A 22,711-nucleotide genomic window follows, 5' to 3' on the forward strand; every position below is an offset into this window, starting at 1 on the left:
CACCCAGGATTACATCACGATTTGCAGGGTCCTATACACAAAAGGAGGGATGAGTTTATCCAGTGGTAAGTGTTTTATCCTGCCTGCAAGTTTATGTTTGAGGGAGTGGGTGGAGAGACAGTGAAAAGATAAGAGATGGATTTGTATATCTGCACTGCGCTCTCCTTTCTATACGTTTTCCAGTCCTGCTCTCCCACGTTCTGTGCCTTCTTTTTGCTGCTGGATGAAAATGAGATGCGAGATCCTCTGTGATCTTACCTCATTTTACAGTCAAGCAAGGAGCCAGTGGGAGAGAAATAACTTGTCACTGATATACCAATCACACATGTCCCAGGCTGCAGATGTTTCTCTTTCTAATGTGCTACAGTGGCTCTGAGTATTCTGATGTTGCTTGGTGTGATGTGGATCATTACTTGTTAGCTTGCAAAGTCATTAAACCAAGAATCCAATAAATATAGATTCCTGAAGGTGCTGACTTTTGGCCTCAGTCAGCCTGTCTTTCTTCCGCTGTTTGCTCTTCATCGCTACTTATTACAAGTGACAGGCTTGGTGGCCTTTAGACCCCTGCTCGAGAAAGCTGTCCCCAGAGTCAAAAGGGTCTCTGCCTGACTCTGACACAGAAGTTGTAATGTTTTACTTTATAGATCCTGAAATGGTCTCCTAGGGTAAAGTGCAGCATACAAAGGGAGGAACTGATATCGGACTTGCTTTCCTTACCTTAATTTTACAGTGAACTGTATTAACGTTTTGAGAACCATTGGCCTCTGGGGGTGTGTTGGCATACAGGGCTGCCTTTCCACCACAAATGAACTGGTGTGAAAAGAAACAAAACAAATCGAGTGAGAGGAATATGCATTAACAAACATATATTAAGCTGTATCTACTTATATATCTATTTTTTTGAGACTTATTTCTCTACAGATGCCAAAATGGAAGACGTGTTTCCACTCCCAGTTTTCTAAATGATCTCGGGGTCTATCTTACACTTGAATTGTTCCCATAAGATACAGATATTTGTAATACTTTTAAAACCAAACCAAAATCTAATTCTATAGGGCTGAAATATCAATTGAATGATCTAGCCTTTTATCAGAACCATAAATCAAGACATAGAAGTCCTCTGAACCCGATTCCAATGAAATTAGATCTCGTTGTTGTTATTTTATTGTTGTTTTTTTTTTTAATAAAATATGTTTTACTTTCAGACAGCTAATAGAACAGCCACCTGTGGTCTGTCTGCTGGTGTAGCAGGTACAAAAGAAAAGACAAATCATGACAATGTATTATGTATGAATAGATGGATTAATTTGGGAGGGAAGAATACTTTGATGGGGAAGAGAAAAGAGAAGGTTCTACCACTTCACTACAAAAAATTCTCAGCACTTCATATGTGATTGAAATAAGTGGGTTTTGGCGTTCACATAGAGTCAGAACTTGACCTCAAAACTTTAAGTGCTGTACACAAGAAACTCTCTGGTACCTTTAGCTTCTCTGAGTTTTGATGACAGCTGTGCATACTCCTTCCTTTGGAAACTCAGTCTCCTAAGATCCTTGCAATCTCAGCCTTTTTTTTTTTTGGTCATTTTCTTCTTAACAACTTGTTTTCATTGTTCCCAATAAACATGTGTCAGTTCAAGTAAAGCAACATGAATTCAGAATAGCTTACGCACTTGCGGAAGAGGTTATAGAGCAGGAAATTGACTTTTTCCAGCAGCTGAGGTCTTTGCACTGGGATGGGATCCCCATCATATGTCAATCTGGTCAACAGCTCATCCAGTTTTTCTAGTTGCCTTCTGACTTGAAAAAGACTCTCTGCCAACAGCGTAAAACTACAGAGACAATGGATTACCTTGCAGTCTCTCATGTAAACCATTTTTAGAAGATAATGTCTGCTGAAGTTCTTGCTTAGGGAAACTGGAGACTGTGCATTGTGGTGCTTTCAAGCTTTATACACAATAATACTCATTCATCTTTTGTTTACAGCTGCATATAAATACATCACACAAAATTTCCCACTTTACTTTCAAAGGTAAATACCTCCCCGGAGGCCCCATCAACAACAGTGCCACGTTGACTGTGGTAGTTTAGAAGAAATACTTCACTGTTCTGATGTTTTACATGCAGGATACTGCTGCTGGTTTCGTTTTTTGCCTACAGCTGAGCAGTTTTTCAAAGTGTACTCTTTGAAAGGATAACAGTTATATGAATTGAACGCACTACCAAGACTAAAAAAAATTCCTTTTCTTCAGATATTGCAAACAATAGATATGTTTGGTTTTTCTCCCTCCTTTTTTCTTCTTACTCTTCTATTTTGGAAAAGGTGAGGTAAAGTTAGAAGGGAGAGGAATGGACATTCTCTAGCTGCATTATCTTTTAAAATCTAACACTATTTGTTGTTGTTTTTGTGGGTTTTTTTCACAAGCACCTTTGAGCTTTGTTCTATTGCTGCCATGGAGCACACTTCTATCATTCAATTCTTGGGTGGTTTTAAGCCTGGAGGAGTGATGTGCCCAGCGAGTCAGAGCATAAAGTATCTACCCAGCTCCCGCTGAGACAAAACTCCCACTGTCCTCAGTGACAAAGTCGGTCAGCACAGTTCTTACTCAAGCAAAACTCCCTGGGGTATGTGTCTCATGTATCTGTGACAACCGTCAAACCAAAAAATGACCGACTGCAGTGGCTCGGGCTCAGTGCTCTGCTGTCATGTCATTCATTCTGCCAGCAAACCTTATCTACCAAAGCAAAGTGCATTTTTAGTTATTTACTTGCATAGCTGCTCATGAATTTTCTGCTGTTGCAAGGCAGCAAGGCAACCGATCTAAAGGAATTATCATTTTGTGTGCATGGGGCTTGCAGACTTCCTGTGGTTTTCAGTGGAAACATAAGCTCAGTGCAGGTTTACCAGTTCTGGAGCTGATCGAGCCCCCCGTGGAGGGGACCCCCGATGCAGGCAATCTGCTGCCGTCTCTTCCAGTCCAGCAGCTCCTCGGTCAGCATGTTGCTCATAAGCATATCAATTTCGTGGATGACACGGCCTATTTTACTTAGTACTTCCTGTAACATGAGAAAGCTGTCGTGGACTGGCCGCAGGGAACAGCCACAACATTCAGTGATTAGCAGAAAGTGCTGATTATGTTTTCTGAATTATTTTGAAAATGACCGTATTTAGTCCTACCACTTTTGTCTCTTTAGCCCAGAGGTGACTGGATTACTTACCCGCTGTATATAAAGCTAATCCTGAATATCAATGAGCTCTTCCTCGGTAAAACTTCTCTTTAGGGAGTGGGAGGGGAGGTTGTATTCATTGTGGGCATAACACCTCCAAGCAGTTGACATTTACAAGCACCATCAAGGTCATCAAATCCTTCTTCTGTTTTGCATCACATCCAATTCATGGGGTTGTTTGTTTTTTTTATTGTTTGTACGTCTAACTTGCTTTTAACTGTAGAAGGTGTCTGAGCACAAGGCTTTCTGTGCTGGTAAAGGAGTGGTCAAGAAGTGCTCGTATTCACAAGCATCTGTTGCTGAACAGAGCTCGGTAGCATCTGTGCTTTTATTTGGTTGGTTTTCCAGCTACTAGATCATGTTTACTTTGGATAACTTTTATTTACTGTGAGAGCTCTAGACTGCCAACTATGCTGTCCATCCGGCACAGAGCACAAGAGCTCCTCTGAAGTCCTCCCCTCTGAGGTGAGCAGAATCATAGCCCTAATTAAGCTTCTGCTTAACTGCTGATTTCTCAACTGCTCGCCACAGTCACCCACACCCATAGCAAGCCTTCGGTGTATTGGTAAACCATATGCTGTTTACCTGCTCTTCTGAGAGGTAAATTCACAAAGGCACATGTAGCATTTGAGTATTTGGTATGGGAATAAAGGGAGAAAGCAAATGACCCAGAGCTGATGAAGGATGTCACTAACCTTTCTCTTGTAGTCTAACGTATTGAGCATCGCCTGCAACGCCAACATTTCCTGTTTAATGAGGGCACTGTTTTTGTCACTCTGCTCTGCCGGGGGGTGAAAAAATTGCACAGTTAATTTGGTACAGATGTGGGCGTGGGGGTTTGTGCGCGTGTTGATGGGAGACGTGGGGGAGAACCACAACCTGGCTGCAGGAGGAACTAGGGAAAAAATAAACTGCAGGCATCAGCAGATTATGTAACAGCGCGTTTCCTTTGAATAGGCCCATTTGAATATGAACTTTAAGCTATGGTTTTATGATTCCGTTCTTGAAATGTGTGTATGCATTTGGAACAGGAAAAAGGTATGGCTTGTAAACAGAGATCTATCTCCTGTGTGCCTGGGCATTGATACGTCTGACTTGGATCAATGATTGATCTGAGTACTATTGACATACGCTCATGGTGCCAGCAGTTAGGCTAAAGCTCTTTGGGCTCCAAGTGAATTACGTGTCTGGTTGACGGCATCAGGGTTATGCATTTGAAACAGATAAAATGTTCATCACCATGGGGATTTCAGCAGCTAAGAGTACCGAATGCTGGTACTTCCCCCTTTCTGTGATATTTTTCCTTCCCTGGATCATGCATTAGTTTCAAGCTTCCCCAGGCTCACCACGTATTCACTCATGTGGCTCATCTCCCACCTTTTGCACTCGTGTCATTCATGCGACCTTCACAAAAGGAATTGGTGCCAACCGTGTCTGTTGAATTCTGGGTTCACATCTCATTACATCAGAATGTGCATCTCAAAAGGGAGAGGTGGGTACCCAACTCCACTCAGCCACAGCAGTTGCTCATATTCACACTTTAATGTACTTCAAGCTGGTGTGTAGTAGTTGTTGAAATGAAATTGTAAGCCCTGAAACTCATCTATGTAAACATGTTTTGTTTCGTAAGTAGGGCAGGTTTCAATCATCTGCTTGGTCAATATTTGTGTTTGATCTGTTGACCAACACCTCATTAAACCATGGCAACTTGATCTCTTTGAATTGTCTAGCCCTGTCCAGCCTTAAACACACAAGTAATGTGTTTAAGAATCTGGACATTCCAAGCCCCAGATAGCTCTGCATGTTCAAAGGGAGGTAGCAGGAAGGTATCTGAGCAGACACAAGTGAGCCGCAATTTCTTTTCTGAAAGAGATCATGCAAGCTTTGTTGCAGTGTGCAGATCTCAACCATCATAGGTCAAACATGCATTCAGAGTGCTTACCAGTTGGTTATCATCACTGCAGTCAAAAAGAATAGAAGGCCAAGTTAGAGGCTAAAACAGTACCCTGGGAAATAAGAAGCTCTTCCGTGTTGTGCAAGAAAGGGACAAGTCAAACATGAGGAAAAGGAAATAGGTTTTTTAAATGAAGAAGGCTACACTTCTCATTGTGTTGTGCCACTTATATAGAAAATAACTGCACTTGAACAGTGAGATCCTGTTTGCTCTTTTAACCCTATGACAGTTGTTATGTCTCAGACTGCAGTTTTAGATAATCCATTTAAAAATCTATTCTTATGCTTGCATGAATTATCTCAATAATACATATAAAAGAAACAGGCTGAATTTTAGTCGTGTAATCACCCTTCTCCTTTAAGAGAATCTAAGAATTATTACAAAAACACTTACCTAAACTTTGTATTGTTTTATACCTGAAGTCAAATTCCTCTTGCAAGTCTTCCAAGTATTTCACATCTTGATCAGTCATCTTTCCCAGGGGAGAAGAAAGCGAGAAATTACTTTGGTGTTCACAGTGGCATACAAAGGAACTTGCTTTGTAATGGATAAAAGCGTAACACAATATTCTCCTTTCCTATCATCTGAAAACCTAAAATATTATATCAATAACTTAACTGACTTCTTATAGCCTTAAAGAAATTCAAGTGGATAATTTTGCAAAAACAGAAAGGTTTGAGCAGCAGAGTTCAGGGATTTTATTATTTGGAGAAATACTTAGCAATTTTGGTAAAGGAATGAAACAATTTTACTGCTTTGGCTTTTTTCAAGGGTTAATTTTCATACCTACAGCAAAAAGGTTAGAAGGTATTTTCTAGTAACTGTACAACATACAAAGATAATTCAAAAGAAGACACATCAAGAGAAGGAAAATAAATCTGTTGGAAATAATCTGGTTTGCTTCAGAAGTCTGCTTCTGTGCTTTCTATAGGAAGCCTTGATTCTTCCGACAACTTGCGAACGATACTTTTTAGTTCCCTGAGATATGCAAGTTCAGCATCTGGGAGAATAAAAATGTTCATTTGCGAGATTAGGACACATGAAGTTAATAATTCTGTTTTCTATCTTTCTTTCTTCCTTATTTTTTTTCTTTTTAACTTTAAAATTGTGTGTGCAAGGTATGAAATTACATACACAAGGAGCTGCCTGATTTCTGTGTTCAATTTAATTACCTATTAAAAAACCTTTGTACTTGGAAATTATTCTCATTTTCCCTGGTCTTTCAGGGGTGGCTGCACTTTCCTTCATAGATGCTTGCTAGACACAGACTGGAGGAGCAGCATGGTTGGCTGCTGAGTTGCAGATCTGGCTGCTGTTGCTTTGCAGCTCCTATCTATGACATTGATAGAGATCTACTACCACAAGCTTTTAAAGCTAGCTTTATCCTTTTAAGGGTTTCATCTCTCTACCTTTCTTCTCCATGTAGGAAGACACTTATGAGAGAATGCTACTATGACCTCTTTCCAGTATACCTGAAGTGTTGTTCTTGAATGGCACATGGAGAAGTATTTCTACTCTAATTTCAATATGCAGACTGCTATGAAGCTAGGAGAGGGGCTGGGATCTCAAAAAGGCTACAGGTGGTCTGAATCCTTGTTCTGACTTGAAACGAATGGACAGTTATTCTGTAAATTTTGGCAGCCTATTCTATGAGACATAGCTACAGGGCTCAGTCCTAATCTGCTCTGCAGTGGTATGATAAGCTTCTTGAGAACTGTTACAAACAGCTCTCAGTGTTCTCCTCCCATGCCTCCAAAACATATAATTATGTCACGTAGCCTTTGGCTTTACAGAAATCTCAGTATGTGTGTGACTCAAAGGTCAGGAAGGCTGGCTACTTCTGACCCAACTAAAGGAGATGAAATTGCAGAAGTATGTTGATTGAACCTCACATCTATTTTGAAGGAGTAGGTATGTTCTTACAGAACTTAACAATCCACTTGTAACTTGCATAGCAGTGACTATGATAGCTTTAAACTAGCTAAGTCTCGCACTGAAGCCAGAGCTGCTGCAAAAACCCATCTGAGAATCCACGTGCATTTTGAGTAGTTACCCTGAGCTGAGATCCAGAGAACAGTGGGATGGCCAGAGCAGCACGAGGTGTTGGTGCTCCCTGGCTCAACCGTGGCTGAGATGTGTCTGTGAAAATCACGGCTCATGACTTTGCAGATAGGAAACAGGACAACAGAATACCTGGGCACTGTTCTTAATGGCTGACACTTTGTGTTCCACGTTTCTTTGTCTCTCTGAAACCACGGAGTTCTGCAAAGACTTTTCCAGTGGTCCCTGGAACACATTGAGCAGATATACTTGGATGAGTAATGCCAAGAGTTATTAACGATGTGGCAAGTTCTAGCACAGAGAGGGGAAATTGCAACCTGGTGTTCTACAGGCTGGGGATTGGTATGAGCAGCTCAATCTGTTTAGCTCCACAGATCTGAAAAGTGTGCTTCTTTAACTTGGAAATCCAAAAGGTGGCAGGGCTTGGGTGTACTGCAGATACTAAATGTCTAGTAAATTAAAGGACCTGAAACATAGATGGTGAGATTTCTTAAAAAAAAAAAAAAAAAAAGACTATTATCACACTCGTAAAAAAAAAAATACGTATTGCATCCACAGGTTATTAAAAGAACCAAGTTGCCTTTAAAAATATTCTATCTGGGTTTTAACCACGTAACAGTTTCCACAAAGTGGTTGTATATGTCATTTTAAAGTTTCTTTCTTCAAATAACCTAAAAACAATCAGTGTAACGTATAAGGTGGAATGCCTTTTGCATTGCATAATAATATGAATTAGCGCAATGCATAATTTAATATGTGCACATCTGTTTTTGCAAAGAATAATCTCTTCAAGGTCTTTCCCACAGATTAAAGTCTTTGAAGATTAGCTGTGACATCGAAGTCACTTATAGCAATATTTGCAGCAGCAGAGCCACTAATGGAGTACAAACATGAGTTTAAAGGGTAACGTTTGGCAATCCCCAGTGCACACAAATCTCTCCAGTGGTATTCGTAATGAGAGGGCAGGATTTGGTCCTAAAAACATGCAGGCAGATTAATGTGGAGTAAATTAGTGAAATGCAGTTCATTACCTGCACAGGCATGCTGGCTGCAGCCAATATTCTTCTTTCTTCTCTTAAGCAGTTTGAGATGATCACTGCTATATGCATGGGATTACCATGGTATTTCCCCTGCAAACACAAGTTAATAGAACATTTAAAAACTGAGAATTCAGGATTTCCCACTGGAAATCACAAACAGTGTGGTTTCACTGTCTCTAAGCTGCAGCTTTGTGTGGGTGAAAAAGACTCGCCTCATGCTCTTGACCTTTGCTAGTGTTGGGTGAGCTTTGCAGTGCAGCATCAGGTAGTGCCATAGTAAAAAATATATATATATATATATTCTTGGAAACAATCTACAGAGGTTGTGAAGATATAACTCTGATTTCCACTTCATTTGAAGATCGAATTGCTGCCCTGCTAACACAGCTGTTTTGGTAAGGCTTTCCTGTCCGCCTGTTCTTTGCATGTTTTTATCATGTTTTCCACTTTCAATAGGATGTTGCTGTTAGCATGGAGCATTTCCGCCAACCAAAGGCTGAAAGCACACCAGTGTGGTAATGATGCAGTCAGAGAGGCCTCCTCAGCAGAAAGCAGATGACTTAATTTTAGTCTGTCAATGATTTATCTCCTTCAACAAATAATGAAGGAAGCAGCAGCAGCTCTTTGTCTCGAGCCAAAGAACTAAAATGTTGACTGCTTTTTACACTGTCTTATGTAAGGTGCAGTACTGCTGATGTTTGACAGAGAAATAGGTGCCATGTGAAAAATAATGGTCTGTGCTGTATTTATCAAACAGGAAAGCCTGAGAACTCAAGCAGCATCTTTTATGGTGATGAATTTGTTCACTGTTTCTCGATATCCTTTGTGCCTTTTATTCAGGACGCTTTTACTCGTGTCTCATTCAGGCAGATGCCCTTCGTTCAGCCTTCATATACCCTTTTTTTCCCAGCCATTCATTAGAATTAATCCAGTTCATTTGCCTTCCAGTACAATTTCCTCTTTTAGACTTGTTCTTTTTTCCCCCTCTTTTAGTCACGTTTACTTTTGCTTTCTGTGAATCTGGACTGATAAGTTCATACATACTTAAATCGATGCTGTGTTTTTCTTTGCTATCTCATACCAATTGTTCCACTAGAAACCAAGTATGTGAACGCAGCTGACAGAAATATGAGCACATCTTTTGAGCGTATAGGCTTGCTGTCACAGCATTAGATATGTTTCTAGTAATTTTCACTAGACAAAACCAGATCATTTCCCAGGTGCTTTTGCATGGTATCAAAGTCATCTGAAAGATTTTTTTGAATGATGTATTTTGAATTCCATTGCAAGGTAAATGAATATTGCACAAAAATGCTAATTTTAATTGCAGAGATTTCAAGCTGCTTGGTATTAGATACCACACTTAGCTGTAGTCTCATTCCAGGTAGAGAAGAGGCAATAGACACAGGACTCTTGCTGAGTGATGTGCACAAAGTGTTCCCTTCTAGGGCAGCTTTCTGTCATGGCATTGTTAGCAATGAAAGTAAACTTTATGATGTTTCTATGGTTTTTGAAGTCAACTCAGGAGTGGGATGAATAAAGCACTTTTCCCACGTGGCCATCAGTGTACACCAGGAGTAGTCTGAGGGCTTTGGCTTTTTTGATTTGTGAAAAAGCAGTTCCGGATGGTGCTTGGCTCCAGATGTCCTCTATTTTGGATCATTAAGATAGGAAAAGATCTCTAAGATCATGTAGTCCAACCATCAACCCATCACCACCATGCCCTCTAAGCCATGTCTGTAAGTGCCATGGATGCTGAGGAATGGTAGTTATTGGCTGGACTGTGATTTTGAGAGCTTCTCTGAACAAAGAATTGGTGACCAAAGCTTCCCTGGATGTCTGATGAAACATTTAGCACTCCCTCCACGCCAGCTCCTTGCTGGGCAGTGAGAGGGGATTTAAAACAAGGGTACACTGCTGAGCTTGGCCTCAGATGACCATGCCACGTATCCACAACTACTCACTTCTTCCAGCTTCTGATGCTCTCTGCTGTAGGTTAGTAACTGTGTTCTCGCTATATACGTCCTTTGGCACTGCTGAACTGAATGGCCAGGAATGTATCGTAGTCACCCTCACAGAGCACATTCACAAGCTGTCTCTCGGTAGCTACAGGATATAACTTTTGGAATTCAGGAACATGGAAATGGCTGTAATCCTCCTGCCAAAGATTAATAATGAGGTTGGGGCTTCATAAGGAAATAAGTTAAAGGTGGACTCCAGTGCCAACAGCTGGAGATAATTAATTACTGATCTGGTTTTTTACCCTTCAGTGGACTGAAACTGCTCAGCAAAGCATGAGTTGATTGTTAAGGACAAGGACATGTTTAGTCAGGAGCATTTGGCTGGTTTCAGCTACAGTAGCTAGCATTGCTAAGCCTTGTTTGCTTGCACTTTGTCTTAGGAAAAAAGTCTTAGTAATAAGGCTGGGGATAAAAGCTGTGGTGGGAAATCTGTAACTGGTGTAAATCCACTGATGAGTGTATTTATTGGTTGTCTGCTGACTTCTAAGTGTTGCTGTTATTTTTTTGCTGTTAAAACAGTATCCCACCTTCCTCAAAGACGGCTAAAGCATGAGGAGCATAGTATACAATGATGTCTCTGCAGACCACTTGAAGTGAGAAGTGTTTATTTCCAGCTAACTGCTGTCCAACAGAATTTGAGTGGTGTGGAAGAAAGTGATAGCACCTAGAAAGCTCTCAGTGTAAAGACACAATCCGGCACGAGAGAGGTCTTGGGGTTCCTAAGGAGCTTCTGGATGCAGAAGCCTGGACACCCAGGTCAGGCTGTGCTATGGAGCTCCAAAGAGCATGACAAAACTCTGTTACTTTGAGCTGAGCTTGTGATTCTATTTGAAGCTTTGAGCATAAGGAGGGAAACTTGAAAAATCAAAACTGGCTGCAGAAGCCAGTACTGGAATTTCCACCCCAAAATCTCCCACGGAGCCCCAGAGGTTCCATTTGTCTTTGCTGTGGAACAAGAAAGATTCAAACAGAAGCTGTAACAAAATCGAGAAGAAATAGAAATCTCTTGGAGCTGAAGGACACACCTACACAGAAAGAGCCTCCGTGCATTGGGATGTTTTAAAATCCCCCACAAAAGAATGCCAGGTATCAGGGACTTTCCTAGCATTTCTAGATACCATTCATATGCAAAACATTTAAAAACTCTCTTTCTTTGTTTCAGTAAGAGAAAACCATCTGAATCAGGAGTTGAAATTGAATTTAACTATTTCTTTCCCTTTTGTATCTCTGACAGCACTAGCAATCAGTTGTGCCCGTAATGCTTCCCTTACTCTTGCCTGCCCCAGAGCTTGTTTGATGCTGCTTGATTCCTTTTGCTCTTCCAGCAGGCACAGAGCACTGTCAGAGAGCTGTACTTAAATGTGCTTAAAGGTATATATACTTGGAGGGAAACCACTGAAGAGAAACTGGTAGTTCACTTTTCATCTGAAATTTCCAATGGAAATGTTATTCGTATCTGTTTCTATAGCCATGATTCCACTGGTCTGAGAAATTTTCTTTTCCTTCCCTTCTATTTTGGTGAGGCCTTCTGTGCCGTGGTTTGGAACAAGTAGCAATCGGTCTTATTTGGCATGTTTTACCCTCAGTAAGTACCAGCATGATGATAAATTTAGACAAATGGGAAGTAAAACTTTCATTCTGAACAGCTGAACACTTTCTCTGAATGCTGATGATGTTTGCTAGGGGGAAATAGCTCCTACCACTGTCCAGAGTGCATTGCCACACCTCAGAGGCATCTGTTGTTGAAATAGATCATGAAGAGAAACAAAAAGGCATTTCTGCACAATGTATATGTCATAGCATTCAGCATTCAAGCATGTTAGGCAAATTTTAAAACAGCCTGAGTTGTTTTCAGATCCTCCTCAGTGGCTGGGGATACGCAGGCCTCTGATTCTCTAAGTTGTAAGATCACGGAGATACTTTAAAATACATGCTATGTAACTGCAAAATACACATGCTGGTACAAAGGGCTGTCAGTTTTGGTGTCGGAAATGTACTGCTTTTCCTGGGAAGAATTAAGAAATATATAGCAGAGGTTGACTCTCTTGCTTACTCCGCTCCCCTACTCCCACATTTAATAATTTTCCCCCAACAATGTAGTGTAATTTCCCCTGGGTATCTCCATCACAAGTAGGATCACTCCCAACTGCAGTGACATCAATTGCTTTCCTTTTCATGTGTCAAAGGTCTCTATGCCACGCACGTCTACACATGAGTACTTCCTTATATATGCACTGCAGAATATCCTGACTCTGTTTGCTGTGTTTCAGTAGTGTGATTAGAAGGGTTTGGCTGTTGCTTACTACCTCTAGTGTACAAGGATGGAGTTTAACCTTTAAAAATTTCTACCTGCTTTTCAAGGTGACCTAGAAATGGCTTGAGTAGGTTTTAGTGGTTTCTTATTATGAAAAAGTGCATTTTTTAGTGTGAAAAACCATCAGTGCTATTTTCTGTTGGCTCTGCTTGGAAAACCCAACTGTGTGACTTTTAAGAGCGTACAGTAAAATCTTTATTGGCAGCGTGGAACTGTTAACTATGACAACTACTGATGTGTTGATGGTGAATGAATATTTGATGGAAGGGAGCAGGGACGCAGACAGGAAACAGGATTACAATGTCAAGAAAGAATACATCACCTTCCTTGTTGCTTGCTTGTGACACCCTTATTCTGCCAAGCTGAATATTCAGCATCTTTCTAGATAAGCAGGTATCTCTGTGTAATGAAAACAACTAAACAAAACAGCCAACATTTTTGCCTGGATTTATTTTCTGCCCCTGTTTGCACAGGCAGGCAGAACACCTGTCAGCATACTGTGAGGACTGACTCTTCCTTGCTGAAAAGCATGGTGTTTTTTCTTTCTTTTTCTTTTTGGAAACCCTGCATCTCAGCAGCTTCTATTCTTCCTAAAATTCTTTTTCTACTAAAAAGATGGCTGTGTTCTATTTAGGTCTTTAAGAGGAAGTACCTGTGACTGCTCTTCTACGATTCTTATTTTTAGATTTCCCGTCCCACTTTCAAAATACCTAGGAGAACCTCAAAGGCAGACTCATTCTTTTAGACAACTCCTCTGAGGTGTGGGAAGCCCTAAAACAAAACCCTGCAGCACTGTGTTCCTGCTTTTCTCATATAGTATAGCGGGCATCTTCCAGAAGAGTGTAAACATTCTTGGGAGTGCCTGCAACCAAAGCAGAGCTGCGATAAGCTGTGAAGGCAGAGGCCTTTTATTCCATACACAGGTTTGCCCCTAAACACCGCAGAGTTCCTCTCAACACAAACAAGAAAGAGCCAAGGGATCTACAGGAGCAGTGGGCTTGTCAGCAGGCAGTGGGTGAGATACAGCTACAGAAAATACACTGCTGTAGATCTCATCGTCGCACGGTGCAACTGTGCTGCCTCAAGGAATGAATAATGCAGCAAAGCTTATTTAAGTGTATTTCAAAATAACGCAATGTTCCCTGCTAAAGAGGGCAAGTAGCAGAGCACGTGTGATTTTTATTTCTTTCCTCTGTCGTTTGGGCACGAGGTCCTGAGCCCCATTAGCTAACTCCCCAGGCAGATGCCTGTCTGCAGCTGGGCCCTTAGAAGGAGCAAGGAGCACAAAAGGTTTTGTTTGTTTTCTTGATTTTTGAACATCTGTGCGTAAGATAACTCTTCTTCGTTGAACGAAAACTAGCTGAAATGTTTGTAAATTGTTACAGCTGCATTCCTGAAATAATGACTAGAAACTTGAAAACATTTTACTTCTAGGAAGAAGTTTTTTGCAGCCGTGCATTGGAATCCTTTGTTAAAAACTCCCCATTAGCTGCCATCCAGCAGCTAGCCTGCAATCACTGATGGCAGAGGGTTGGCTGGTTAGCATTCAGTCTGCAGAGTGCGTTCACAGTTCCCCACCTGTATGCCAAATTATTTTGTAAACTGCTTTAATGATTGAGCCTGAGGACTCACTGATGGCAAGATGCTGATATGAAAAGCCAGTTTGGATGGTATTAGATAAAATTTGTTGCTTTGCTGAAGTATCAGGTGCACGAGCAAGAAACATACGTAAACAACATTTTACATGGTTGTTTTTTTTCTCTGTGGTGTATCACAAACTTTCTCTATGTTCCATTCTCACCCCATTCTTAGCTTTAACAGGAAACTGCAACTTAAACATCACTGGCTACATTTCCATTCTTTGCAACTGTTTCTCAGTACAGTGCTTATTAGAAATACTTGTTAAGTACCAATCGGAATATCCTATCTCAGATCTAATGCTTTTTTTTTTTTTTTTTGGGTCATTTTTCTTTGATGGTCCAAAATAATGTTCGGATCCCTCATCTGTTTCCTTTCTAGTATAGAGACTTGTATAAACTGTCACCTGAACTGAAATAAACACCTTTATATGTTCATTTTAGTTAGGTCTGAAGAAGCACAAAGATGTTTGGTTCTCATTACAGATGGAAACAAGCTGTGCAGTATGACTGAGAAGCTGAAGCAAAAGCAAGAACGCGCTACTGTGCCCTGTTGTAACATCATGGAAAGCAAGATGCTGTTTGTGCTACTTAGAAATAGGGTGAGTTCTAAGGAATGAAATGCCATAAGGTTAATATGCATTGGTTAAGATGACAGAAGGTAGATTAAGATGCTGTTGCAGATAATTCTGTAAAAATGCAGTGCTGTGTAGATGGAAGAAGTGCAACTAAACTATTATTTCCCAGCTCATTTTGGTACAACGGGTTGTTGTGAATTAGCAGGCTTGGTGAATCCCTGAGCTCTCTCTTTTCGAGGAGTCCCCAGGCTGCTGAAGTTGTGTAAGCAGGTGTGGTTACTCAGGCAGGTTCCCCTCTGCCTGCCTTTCCTTCATCTTAGGCTCTAGCAGGGCTAGTGAGTGTGTGCAGCTCACAGATACCTGAGAATCTGCCGTGGCTGTTAAATGTCATGAATGTATGTATTTTATAGCAAAATGTTCCCCAGACCACATCATACCCTCATTATCTCAGGCTTCAATGGTAGATGAGAGAAATATCCATTCTTCCTGTCCCTGAAATCAGTTATTTCACTTTTATAAAAGATTTATATAATCCAATTTTCCCCTGAATATCATAAACAGTACTGTGGCACAGATGCATGTTGCCGTTAATGAGAAGGCATTGCTTTCAAGAGTTATCTTGAGACTAAAGCATAAAGATGAGCTGTGATGAGTGGGATGATTCTGGGAATTCCTGTTTTTTCCTGGTGTTGTTGTCACATGCACATTGCAATGTGCAGCCCATCTGTGTCTCTGAATTATAGAATTATTAAGGTTGGAGAAGACTACTAAGATCATCTAGTCCAACCATCAACCCATCATCACAGTGCCCACTGAACCATGTCCCTCAGTGCCACATCTACACAGTTCTTGAAAACCTCTGGGATGGTGCATCTACCACCTCTCTGGGCAGCCTGTTCTACTCTTTCTGAGAAGAAGTTCCTAATACTCAACCTGAACCTCCCCAGGCACAGCTTAAGGCCATTATGTCTTATCCTATCACTGTTACCTGGGAGAAGATGCTGACCCCCACTTCACCATAACCTCCTTTTAGGCAGTTGTAGAGAACAATAAGGTCTGAGCCTCCTCTTCTCCAGACTGAACAACCCAGCTCCCTCAGCTGTTCCTCATAAGGCCTGTGTTCCAGACTCCACACCAACTTCGTACCCTTCTCTGAACATGTTCTAGGGCCTCCGTGTCTTTATTGTCTTGAGGGGCCCAAAACTGAACCAAGAACTCGAGGTGCTACCTTCCCAGAGCTGAGTACAGGGGTCGATCACTTCCCTACTCCCGCTGGCTACAGTATTTCTGATACAAGCCAGGCTGCCATTGGCCTTCTTGGCCAGCTGGGCACACTGCTGGCTCGTGTTCAGCTGGCAAAGTTTCTGATATCTCAGGCAGCCAAGCCACACCAAATTTCCAGCTTTGGTAGGGGAAGAAGCAAAGACACGAAGATATCTAAGAAGAAAAATCCCTAGATAACTCAGAGACTGTTCCTGCAAGGGCTAGTGGAGCATGAGCAGAGCCGTGGCTGTCTTAGATTGTAAGTCTAACGGCAGTCCTGCAGGATCTCTACTCTTACCAATCAAGGACTTTAGCTTGTGAGAGAGGAACATGGGCAGCTTCTGTCCTAAACAAGTAATATTGCCAGACATTGTTGTACACCAAATCTATTTGCATGTTTTGAAGAAGCTTGCTTCGGGTACAGGCACAGTTGTTTACACAAAATTCTTCAGAAAGCCAGGGTGTAATTGTTCACGGGCCAAGGTCTTGCAGACTGTTGCATTTGAAATTTGGTTCCTAGAAGTGATAGGCAGCTCTTCTGAGCTTAACATCTGCCCTTTACATTTTGCTGTCATAGCAACAGTACAAACCATGTCCTTGTGACTAATCTGCTTTGCTTTTCTCCATCTAGGCTTTAAGCAGGAGAGTCATAGGCAGAGCATCCTCCCTGCAAACGTATTCTCTCCTCATCCTTTTACAGAGCTGCTGCTCACAAGAGTGGGACTTCTGTAGGAGGAGGGACAGAGAATTTAACCTTAGCAAGCAGCTGTGCTCTGCTGTCATCCACTGAAAAGCATCGCAACAAAAGGCCAATCTGCTGTAAAAATGAATCCAATTTACTGGCTAGAGGAGTAATAGTAATATAAGAATACAAGGGATTTTAACCTAAAGCACTGATCCTTTTTAATATAATACATGCATTTATACCAGTTTAATGTCAAGATGTAACGTTTCAAAAAAGCAAGAAATGGATAGAGAAGAAAATTACTCAGAGTTAACAGCTTAGCTAAGTTGCTTTCAAGTACTTACAACTTTTTCAGATTGTACGTTTCCTGGTCAACATTTCTTTTTGCATCAAAGTAATTCTGGAAATTTCAGCAGTCTGAGCAGAAATGTCATGCTCCATTATTATTTCTGCAATGGTAGAAGAATAGGGATGGTCTTTGTGACCTAAAAACAAGGATGCTAGGCTGTCTTTCTGCTAACAGTTCTGGTCTTTTCATTTCACGACTCCTGAGATTGATCATAGATTCACATTGCAAGTATCAGGCAAGGTCTTGTTCCTTCCCCCTACTTCCTTCCTTAATCCCATGGAATAATGAAGGTGTTTGCATAAAGATATTTCAGGTGAAGCTCAGAACATTTTCTCTTCTTGATAATAAAAATTAATCTGAGGAGAAGCTTTCAAATGGAGAGTGCTTGGCTGTGCTATTGGTAACTAGTGGGCCTAACAGCACTGGGAGCCTTGAGCCCAATGAATCCTGTGCTGCCTGGGAAGCAGCTGCACAAGCCATTTGGAAAGTGGCTATTACTTCCCCTTCTAAGGCTGGCCTTCACAAATGACTTAATTGTATTACTAATTAAGCAGTAGCCCCATGTTTTGTCTTTGTCCACATCTGCAGGCTGCTCTATGAGTGTTCTGTATTGATAATTATTTTATTGTTGTCCTTGTAGTGTTTAGGGACCCATAGCTCAGCTTAGTATTCTGCATGCTGGTTTCCAGCATTATCTAGCTTGACAAGCCACATATAATTGGTTCAAAATAATAAACAAACATTGCATTCAGGCCATGTATTGAGGTTGAACATTGTGTGTCTACAAGTGTCTGTGTGCGGTATAGAGGGGGGAAGGAAGAGGAGTGAACTGTGAAATTTCAAATAAGTACTTGTTCTAGAGAGCAAAGAGAAAGCTGGGATCACAGTGTAACTAACCTTCAGAGAAAACCAAACTTAGACTGTTCCTAGAAACACCAGAAATGTAAAGATGTTCACCAATGGAACAGGTTCTTTTTTATTTAAGAAGCCAGTTGAAGTTGGTGAACAAGCTCTAATTTTACAGCATGCCCTTTCTCTCACTAGCATTCCAGGGCAAAAGGGCTTATGGCAATGCACTGTATGCTTTGGTCACCTTTTCTGGTATTGTCTCATGAAGCAGTCACAAAGTAGCTCAAACTGTGAGAGTTTTGTACCTGCAAGTGCTTCAGCACTGGGAAGCCAAATACTTACTTCAAACTTCTCAGATACTTTCAAAAAAATCAGGTGCACGTACAAAGAACGTGGACTCCGTACTTTGGCTGAGGAAGCAATTATCATTTATATTCTATAGAAATTATTTTGGAAATAATAATAAGGCTGTGAATTATAGAGGCTATGAGAAACCAGGAAAAGCTCTAATAGTGAAAGTGTGCTGTGCGGTGTCTGGTGGTTTGTGTGTGTATTTTGAAACTGAATGAGTGGCTTCTTATCTAAATAGACGTCATTTTTTGTCTTGATACAACAGGGAAAGGTCAACTTCATTAGTAATAGAGCTGTTGTATTTGTTGCTCGTCTGGAAATATTTCACTGCAAATCTCAAGACGCAAGTCCTTTTTAATAAGCAGTGCAATTCCAGCATCTCTGATGTCCCCTCAGGAGTTTTGTGTTGCTTTAGGCTGCCAACCTGCATACCTTTGTGGGGAAGAGAGTTCATTGCTTGGGAAAGCTTGCTAAGCCTGCAGGAATTGGTTGTCACTCTGGCGATGCTCATACCAGTTGCCAGGCAAACTCCTGTGTATGTACCCTGGGCTGCTGTCTCATCTCAGTGCCCTGAATTTCACAGAGGACACAGAGTGGCCAACTTGAGTTGGCAAACTCAAGTTTAGAATAAAATAAATGGCATGAGGAAAAGAAGGAACAGTGAGAGTCTTTACTTTGGTTGAGCCTGTAAGTACATACATAGCAATCCCTGTGCATGCGCGTGTTCTGATGGTGGAATCAGAAATGTACAACCTGTTAATCCAGGAATACAACTGCTTTTTTTCAGAGCTCTTTCTACATGTATGCTACTGTGAGGGATCACCTTAGGTGATGGAGCTCTGGCTCAGCCCTACAGTGGCAAAGTGTTTTAAGACACTGACAGAGATGACAGCAAGAACCTTTCAGCTGCCAATTCCAAAAGTAGTTAAGTTGTTTGAGCAGTGCTGAAATGAGGGTTAGTGCTGCTACACGAACAAACAAACAACAACAAAACAATAAAAAAAGAGCTTTCGTTTCAAGTTATGTGAAACTGCTTGCATAACACTGGAAGGAAAAGTGATAGTGGTGTTACTTTTTTAAGAGGCCACCATTAGAGATACGGAATAGAAAGATATGCAGCCACAGACACCAAAATAATTGACGCAGTAGAATGAAAATTTTCCAGATCAATAAATTCAAATAAAATAAAACATCTTGTAAATGATACAGTTTTCAATGAAGTACTTATGGAAAACATCATCAAAGAAGAGAAAAGTCCCCAAACTTTCGTTAAACTCAGATGTGTATCTGTTTTATGCAGAGAAGACAAATAGATGTCAGGAAGTAGGTGACTAATGAAGTGGAACTCTGAGAATTCTTGCCTTAAGTAAACAATTACTAGAGGAACATTCAGCCTATAAAAATAAATATCACTTTGCAGAAGCCTAAAGGAAAATCCTTTAAGCAATTCATAGCAAGTAATCACAGCTAAGTGCAAAATAGCAAATGTGATTCCTTTTAAAGGTGTTGCTGCTTTGTTAAGTCCAAAATACACATTATTTTCCTAAGAGTCAGAGCTAATCATAGTTAAACATTTGTGTGTGATTTGTGTATGCCTGGAAAGTTGGTAATCACACTTGTAACAATCATTAGTATCTAAATGCTCTGTACCAACCTATTCTAAGAGCTGAGCCAGGTGTAGGTATGTGCTGAGCCAAGAGGTCATAGCATCTCAGTGATAACATCAAAAATGTGTATTATTTTTCCACAAGGTGTCTGATAGCCTCTTATTGGAGACTTGTTCTTCCCATAGCTGCTTGGAGTCTATAGCAAAACTCAGAGGAACAAGCTCAGGAGCAGAGGTGGGGCAGTGCCCTTGGAAGCCAGGCAGAGCATGCAGTTGGTTATCTGAAGTAGCAACATACCTGGAGCAGCTTTCTGATTCTTTTCAGGTTGTGTATCAAGAGAAGGTTCTTCTCTTGTGATACCCGGTCTAGCTGTTCATCCACTTGGATCAGCAGGTTCTGTAAAAGGATGGTTGCCATTGCTTCATTGTTGGATGCAGCCTCCCTAGAGAACAGACGAATGAGAAACACGCATTGTTAAAATATCATAAGAAGTGCCAAGCTATCTGTACAGAAATGTATCATCCTCTGAGAAATTAAAGCAGTAAAAAACTCGCTTTAAATGTATCACGTAGAGCTATGTAAATAATTGATTTTATGGTCCTTGAATTGATATTCGCCTGAGTGCAAGGCTATAATGACAGAAAGAGGATGTTCGAAGTCCAGACTACGGACTCATTCAGAGGGGAGACAACCAGAGATTTCCAGTCTCAGTTTCATTGAATATTTAAATATCTTTATCCCATTCCATGAAGGAAATGAGGCTTATGCACAGTGCGAGCCAGAACCTCTCTCCCTCTGTCAGTCACACAGACATAATTTCTCAAGTTGCTGCCCACTTTCAGCCGATGTTGACAGTGGGCTCGAAGTCCAAAAAATACTGTATCTGTACAAATTTCCCAGAAAACTGGCAGGTCGGTAGAGGAGAGGAATCCAAATTAGTGCCTCCACTGAGGAAAATGGCAGTAATAACTTGCTCCAGGAGGCAACAGCCAGATGGCCAGTCAGCAGATATATATCTTCACACCAGGCACCAGATGAGCCTTTGCCCAGCCAAACTATTTGGGGATACGAGGAGACTCTGAAGCTATTGGTGAAGGGTATGTAGGGGACAGAGGATGCAAATACACGGAAACTGGCTTTACTAGTTCTGCTATTTATGGAACAGCTTGTTACATGAAGGGCAGTAACAGTTGTGAGCAGGATAGGGGAAGGTAGTTTTTGGACTGCGTGGCCTCCTTGTGCTTAGGGCACTCTCTCCTTGTTCTCCAAATAGCAGATACCTGCTTGAGATATGGCTGCTACATCTGGCAAAAGGGGGAATTTAGTGATTCCCTTGCTCTCACAGCCCCACTGGATGCTGTAAGCTTCGAGGAAAATTATTATATTAATTAGTGGATTTTTTTTTCCAATAGTTCTCCAATAGACTTGTGGATTTAGCTTCCCACATTGTGATGTCTCTTTCTGCTGATATTAATATAATATTTTTTTTTGTATTTAGCGCTGAATTTTCTTGAGATAACCATTGAATGAATTTGATCTAGATTTCTGTATAAATTTACCTCCTAGAAGACAATTCCTGCAAGTTGCTGGTTTTTCCCCCAGAACTTCAAATCCAGCTTTAAATGTGATTTGGACAAGAGGGATAATTATGTGCTACAAGAGATAAAGGAATAATATTTCCACTGAAAGCTGCCCTACGTTATGATTTTCTGTGAAAAAATGTAGTGCCATTAATTTCATAGAATCACAGAATTACCAAGGTTGGAAAAGACCTCTAAGTCATCCAGTCCAACTGTCCAGCTATCACCAATATTTCCCACTAAACCATGTCCCACACTACGTCATCTTTTTGTTGTTAGATCATTTTAATTCGATTTTGTTTAGGATTAAGTTCAAATTAAAACTCCCCTTCAGATGTTCCTTAAATCTAAAATTATAAGGATCCAAAATCTGTGCTTTAAGAAAAAGCTTCCAATCTAGAAAACTATATTGAATATATATTTACATTTACCTTTTAATATGGTGCTTTTGGTTAAAATCTTTATTTAAAAACATGCAAGAAACCCCACCCAATTGCATTCAGACCTTGTTTTCAATAATATTGTTTTATATTTCACATAATATGTGGTAGTTTATTAGGAAAAAACAGTATTTAATTTTATTCTGTCTTTTACATGACCACTGAATATAAAATATGTTCAGTGGAAATTGTTATTTAATAAGTTAAAAATAACGTTGAGGCTTTAACAGGACTTTACTGACACTGAATTTCTTAAATAGGTGAAGTGTAACGCAAACTCAACAAGCTAAATCCATAAATAGCAGAATACTATTCTTGGAATGCAGATGCCTGCCCAGTTCTCAAATGAGTACCTTAAAATCTGACAGATAAGGTAAAAACTGCTCATGATGGAAATTGTAAGAGAAGGAACAAATGTATTCCTTACCAGTCTTGGCTTTCAATCCATTGTGCCAGCAGATGTCGGATTTCCATGGGAAAGTTATCATCGTAGAACTGGTCAACCTGCTCCAAAAACTTTATTTCCAGTTGTTGTACTTGACTCCACTGGGACATACTGCAAAAGAAATAATAAGACATTTCTTCAGTTGAAAAGAGCAATGTATTAATAATCCAAAGTGTACCGGATTTATTTTCATTGTAGTTCTTTTTTATTATGTATTTTAATATTCCTGATTATTCTGTCTTTAAAAATGGACATTACTTGGCTGAAGTTGGTCAGTTAAAGGGAAGAGAGAGAAAAGCAAGCAAGACCACT

The 22,711-nt window shown here is 40.6% G+C and overlaps 1 protein-coding gene across 1 annotated transcript in view; it reads right to left on the reverse strand.

Moving 5' to 3' along the window:
* The window catches only part of STAT4 (signal transducer and activator of transcription 4), a 33,991-nt gene extending 11,482 nt beyond the window's left edge, over positions 1-22,509 (reverse strand). The window contains exons 1-9 of the mRNA XM_065751136.1: positions 22,382-22,509; positions 20,232-20,376; positions 8,272-8,370; positions 7,373-7,465; positions 5,573-5,651; positions 3,921-4,006; positions 2,903-3,054; positions 1,671-1,829; positions 718-810 (exon numbers count right to left, since the gene is read on the reverse strand). Of these exons, the coding sequence (XP_065607208.1) occupies positions 718-810; positions 1,671-1,829; positions 2,903-3,054; positions 3,921-4,006; positions 5,573-5,651; positions 7,373-7,465; positions 8,272-8,370; positions 20,232-20,376; positions 22,382-22,509 (1,034 nt within the window). The remainder of the gene's footprint in view (positions 1-717; positions 811-1,670; positions 1,830-2,902; positions 3,055-3,920; positions 4,007-5,572; positions 5,652-7,372; positions 7,466-8,271; positions 8,371-20,231; positions 20,377-22,381) is intronic.
* Between the last annotated feature and the right edge of the window lie 202 nt (positions 22,510-22,711).

This window comes from Cyrtonyx montezumae, unplaced genomic scaffold, assembly GCF_038088225.1.
Source record: "Cyrtonyx montezumae isolate F1298 unplaced genomic scaffold, pur_monq_1.0 scaffold_7, whole genome shotgun sequence".
NCBI lineage: Eukaryota > Metazoa > Chordata > Aves > Galliformes > Odontophoridae > Cyrtonyx > Cyrtonyx montezumae.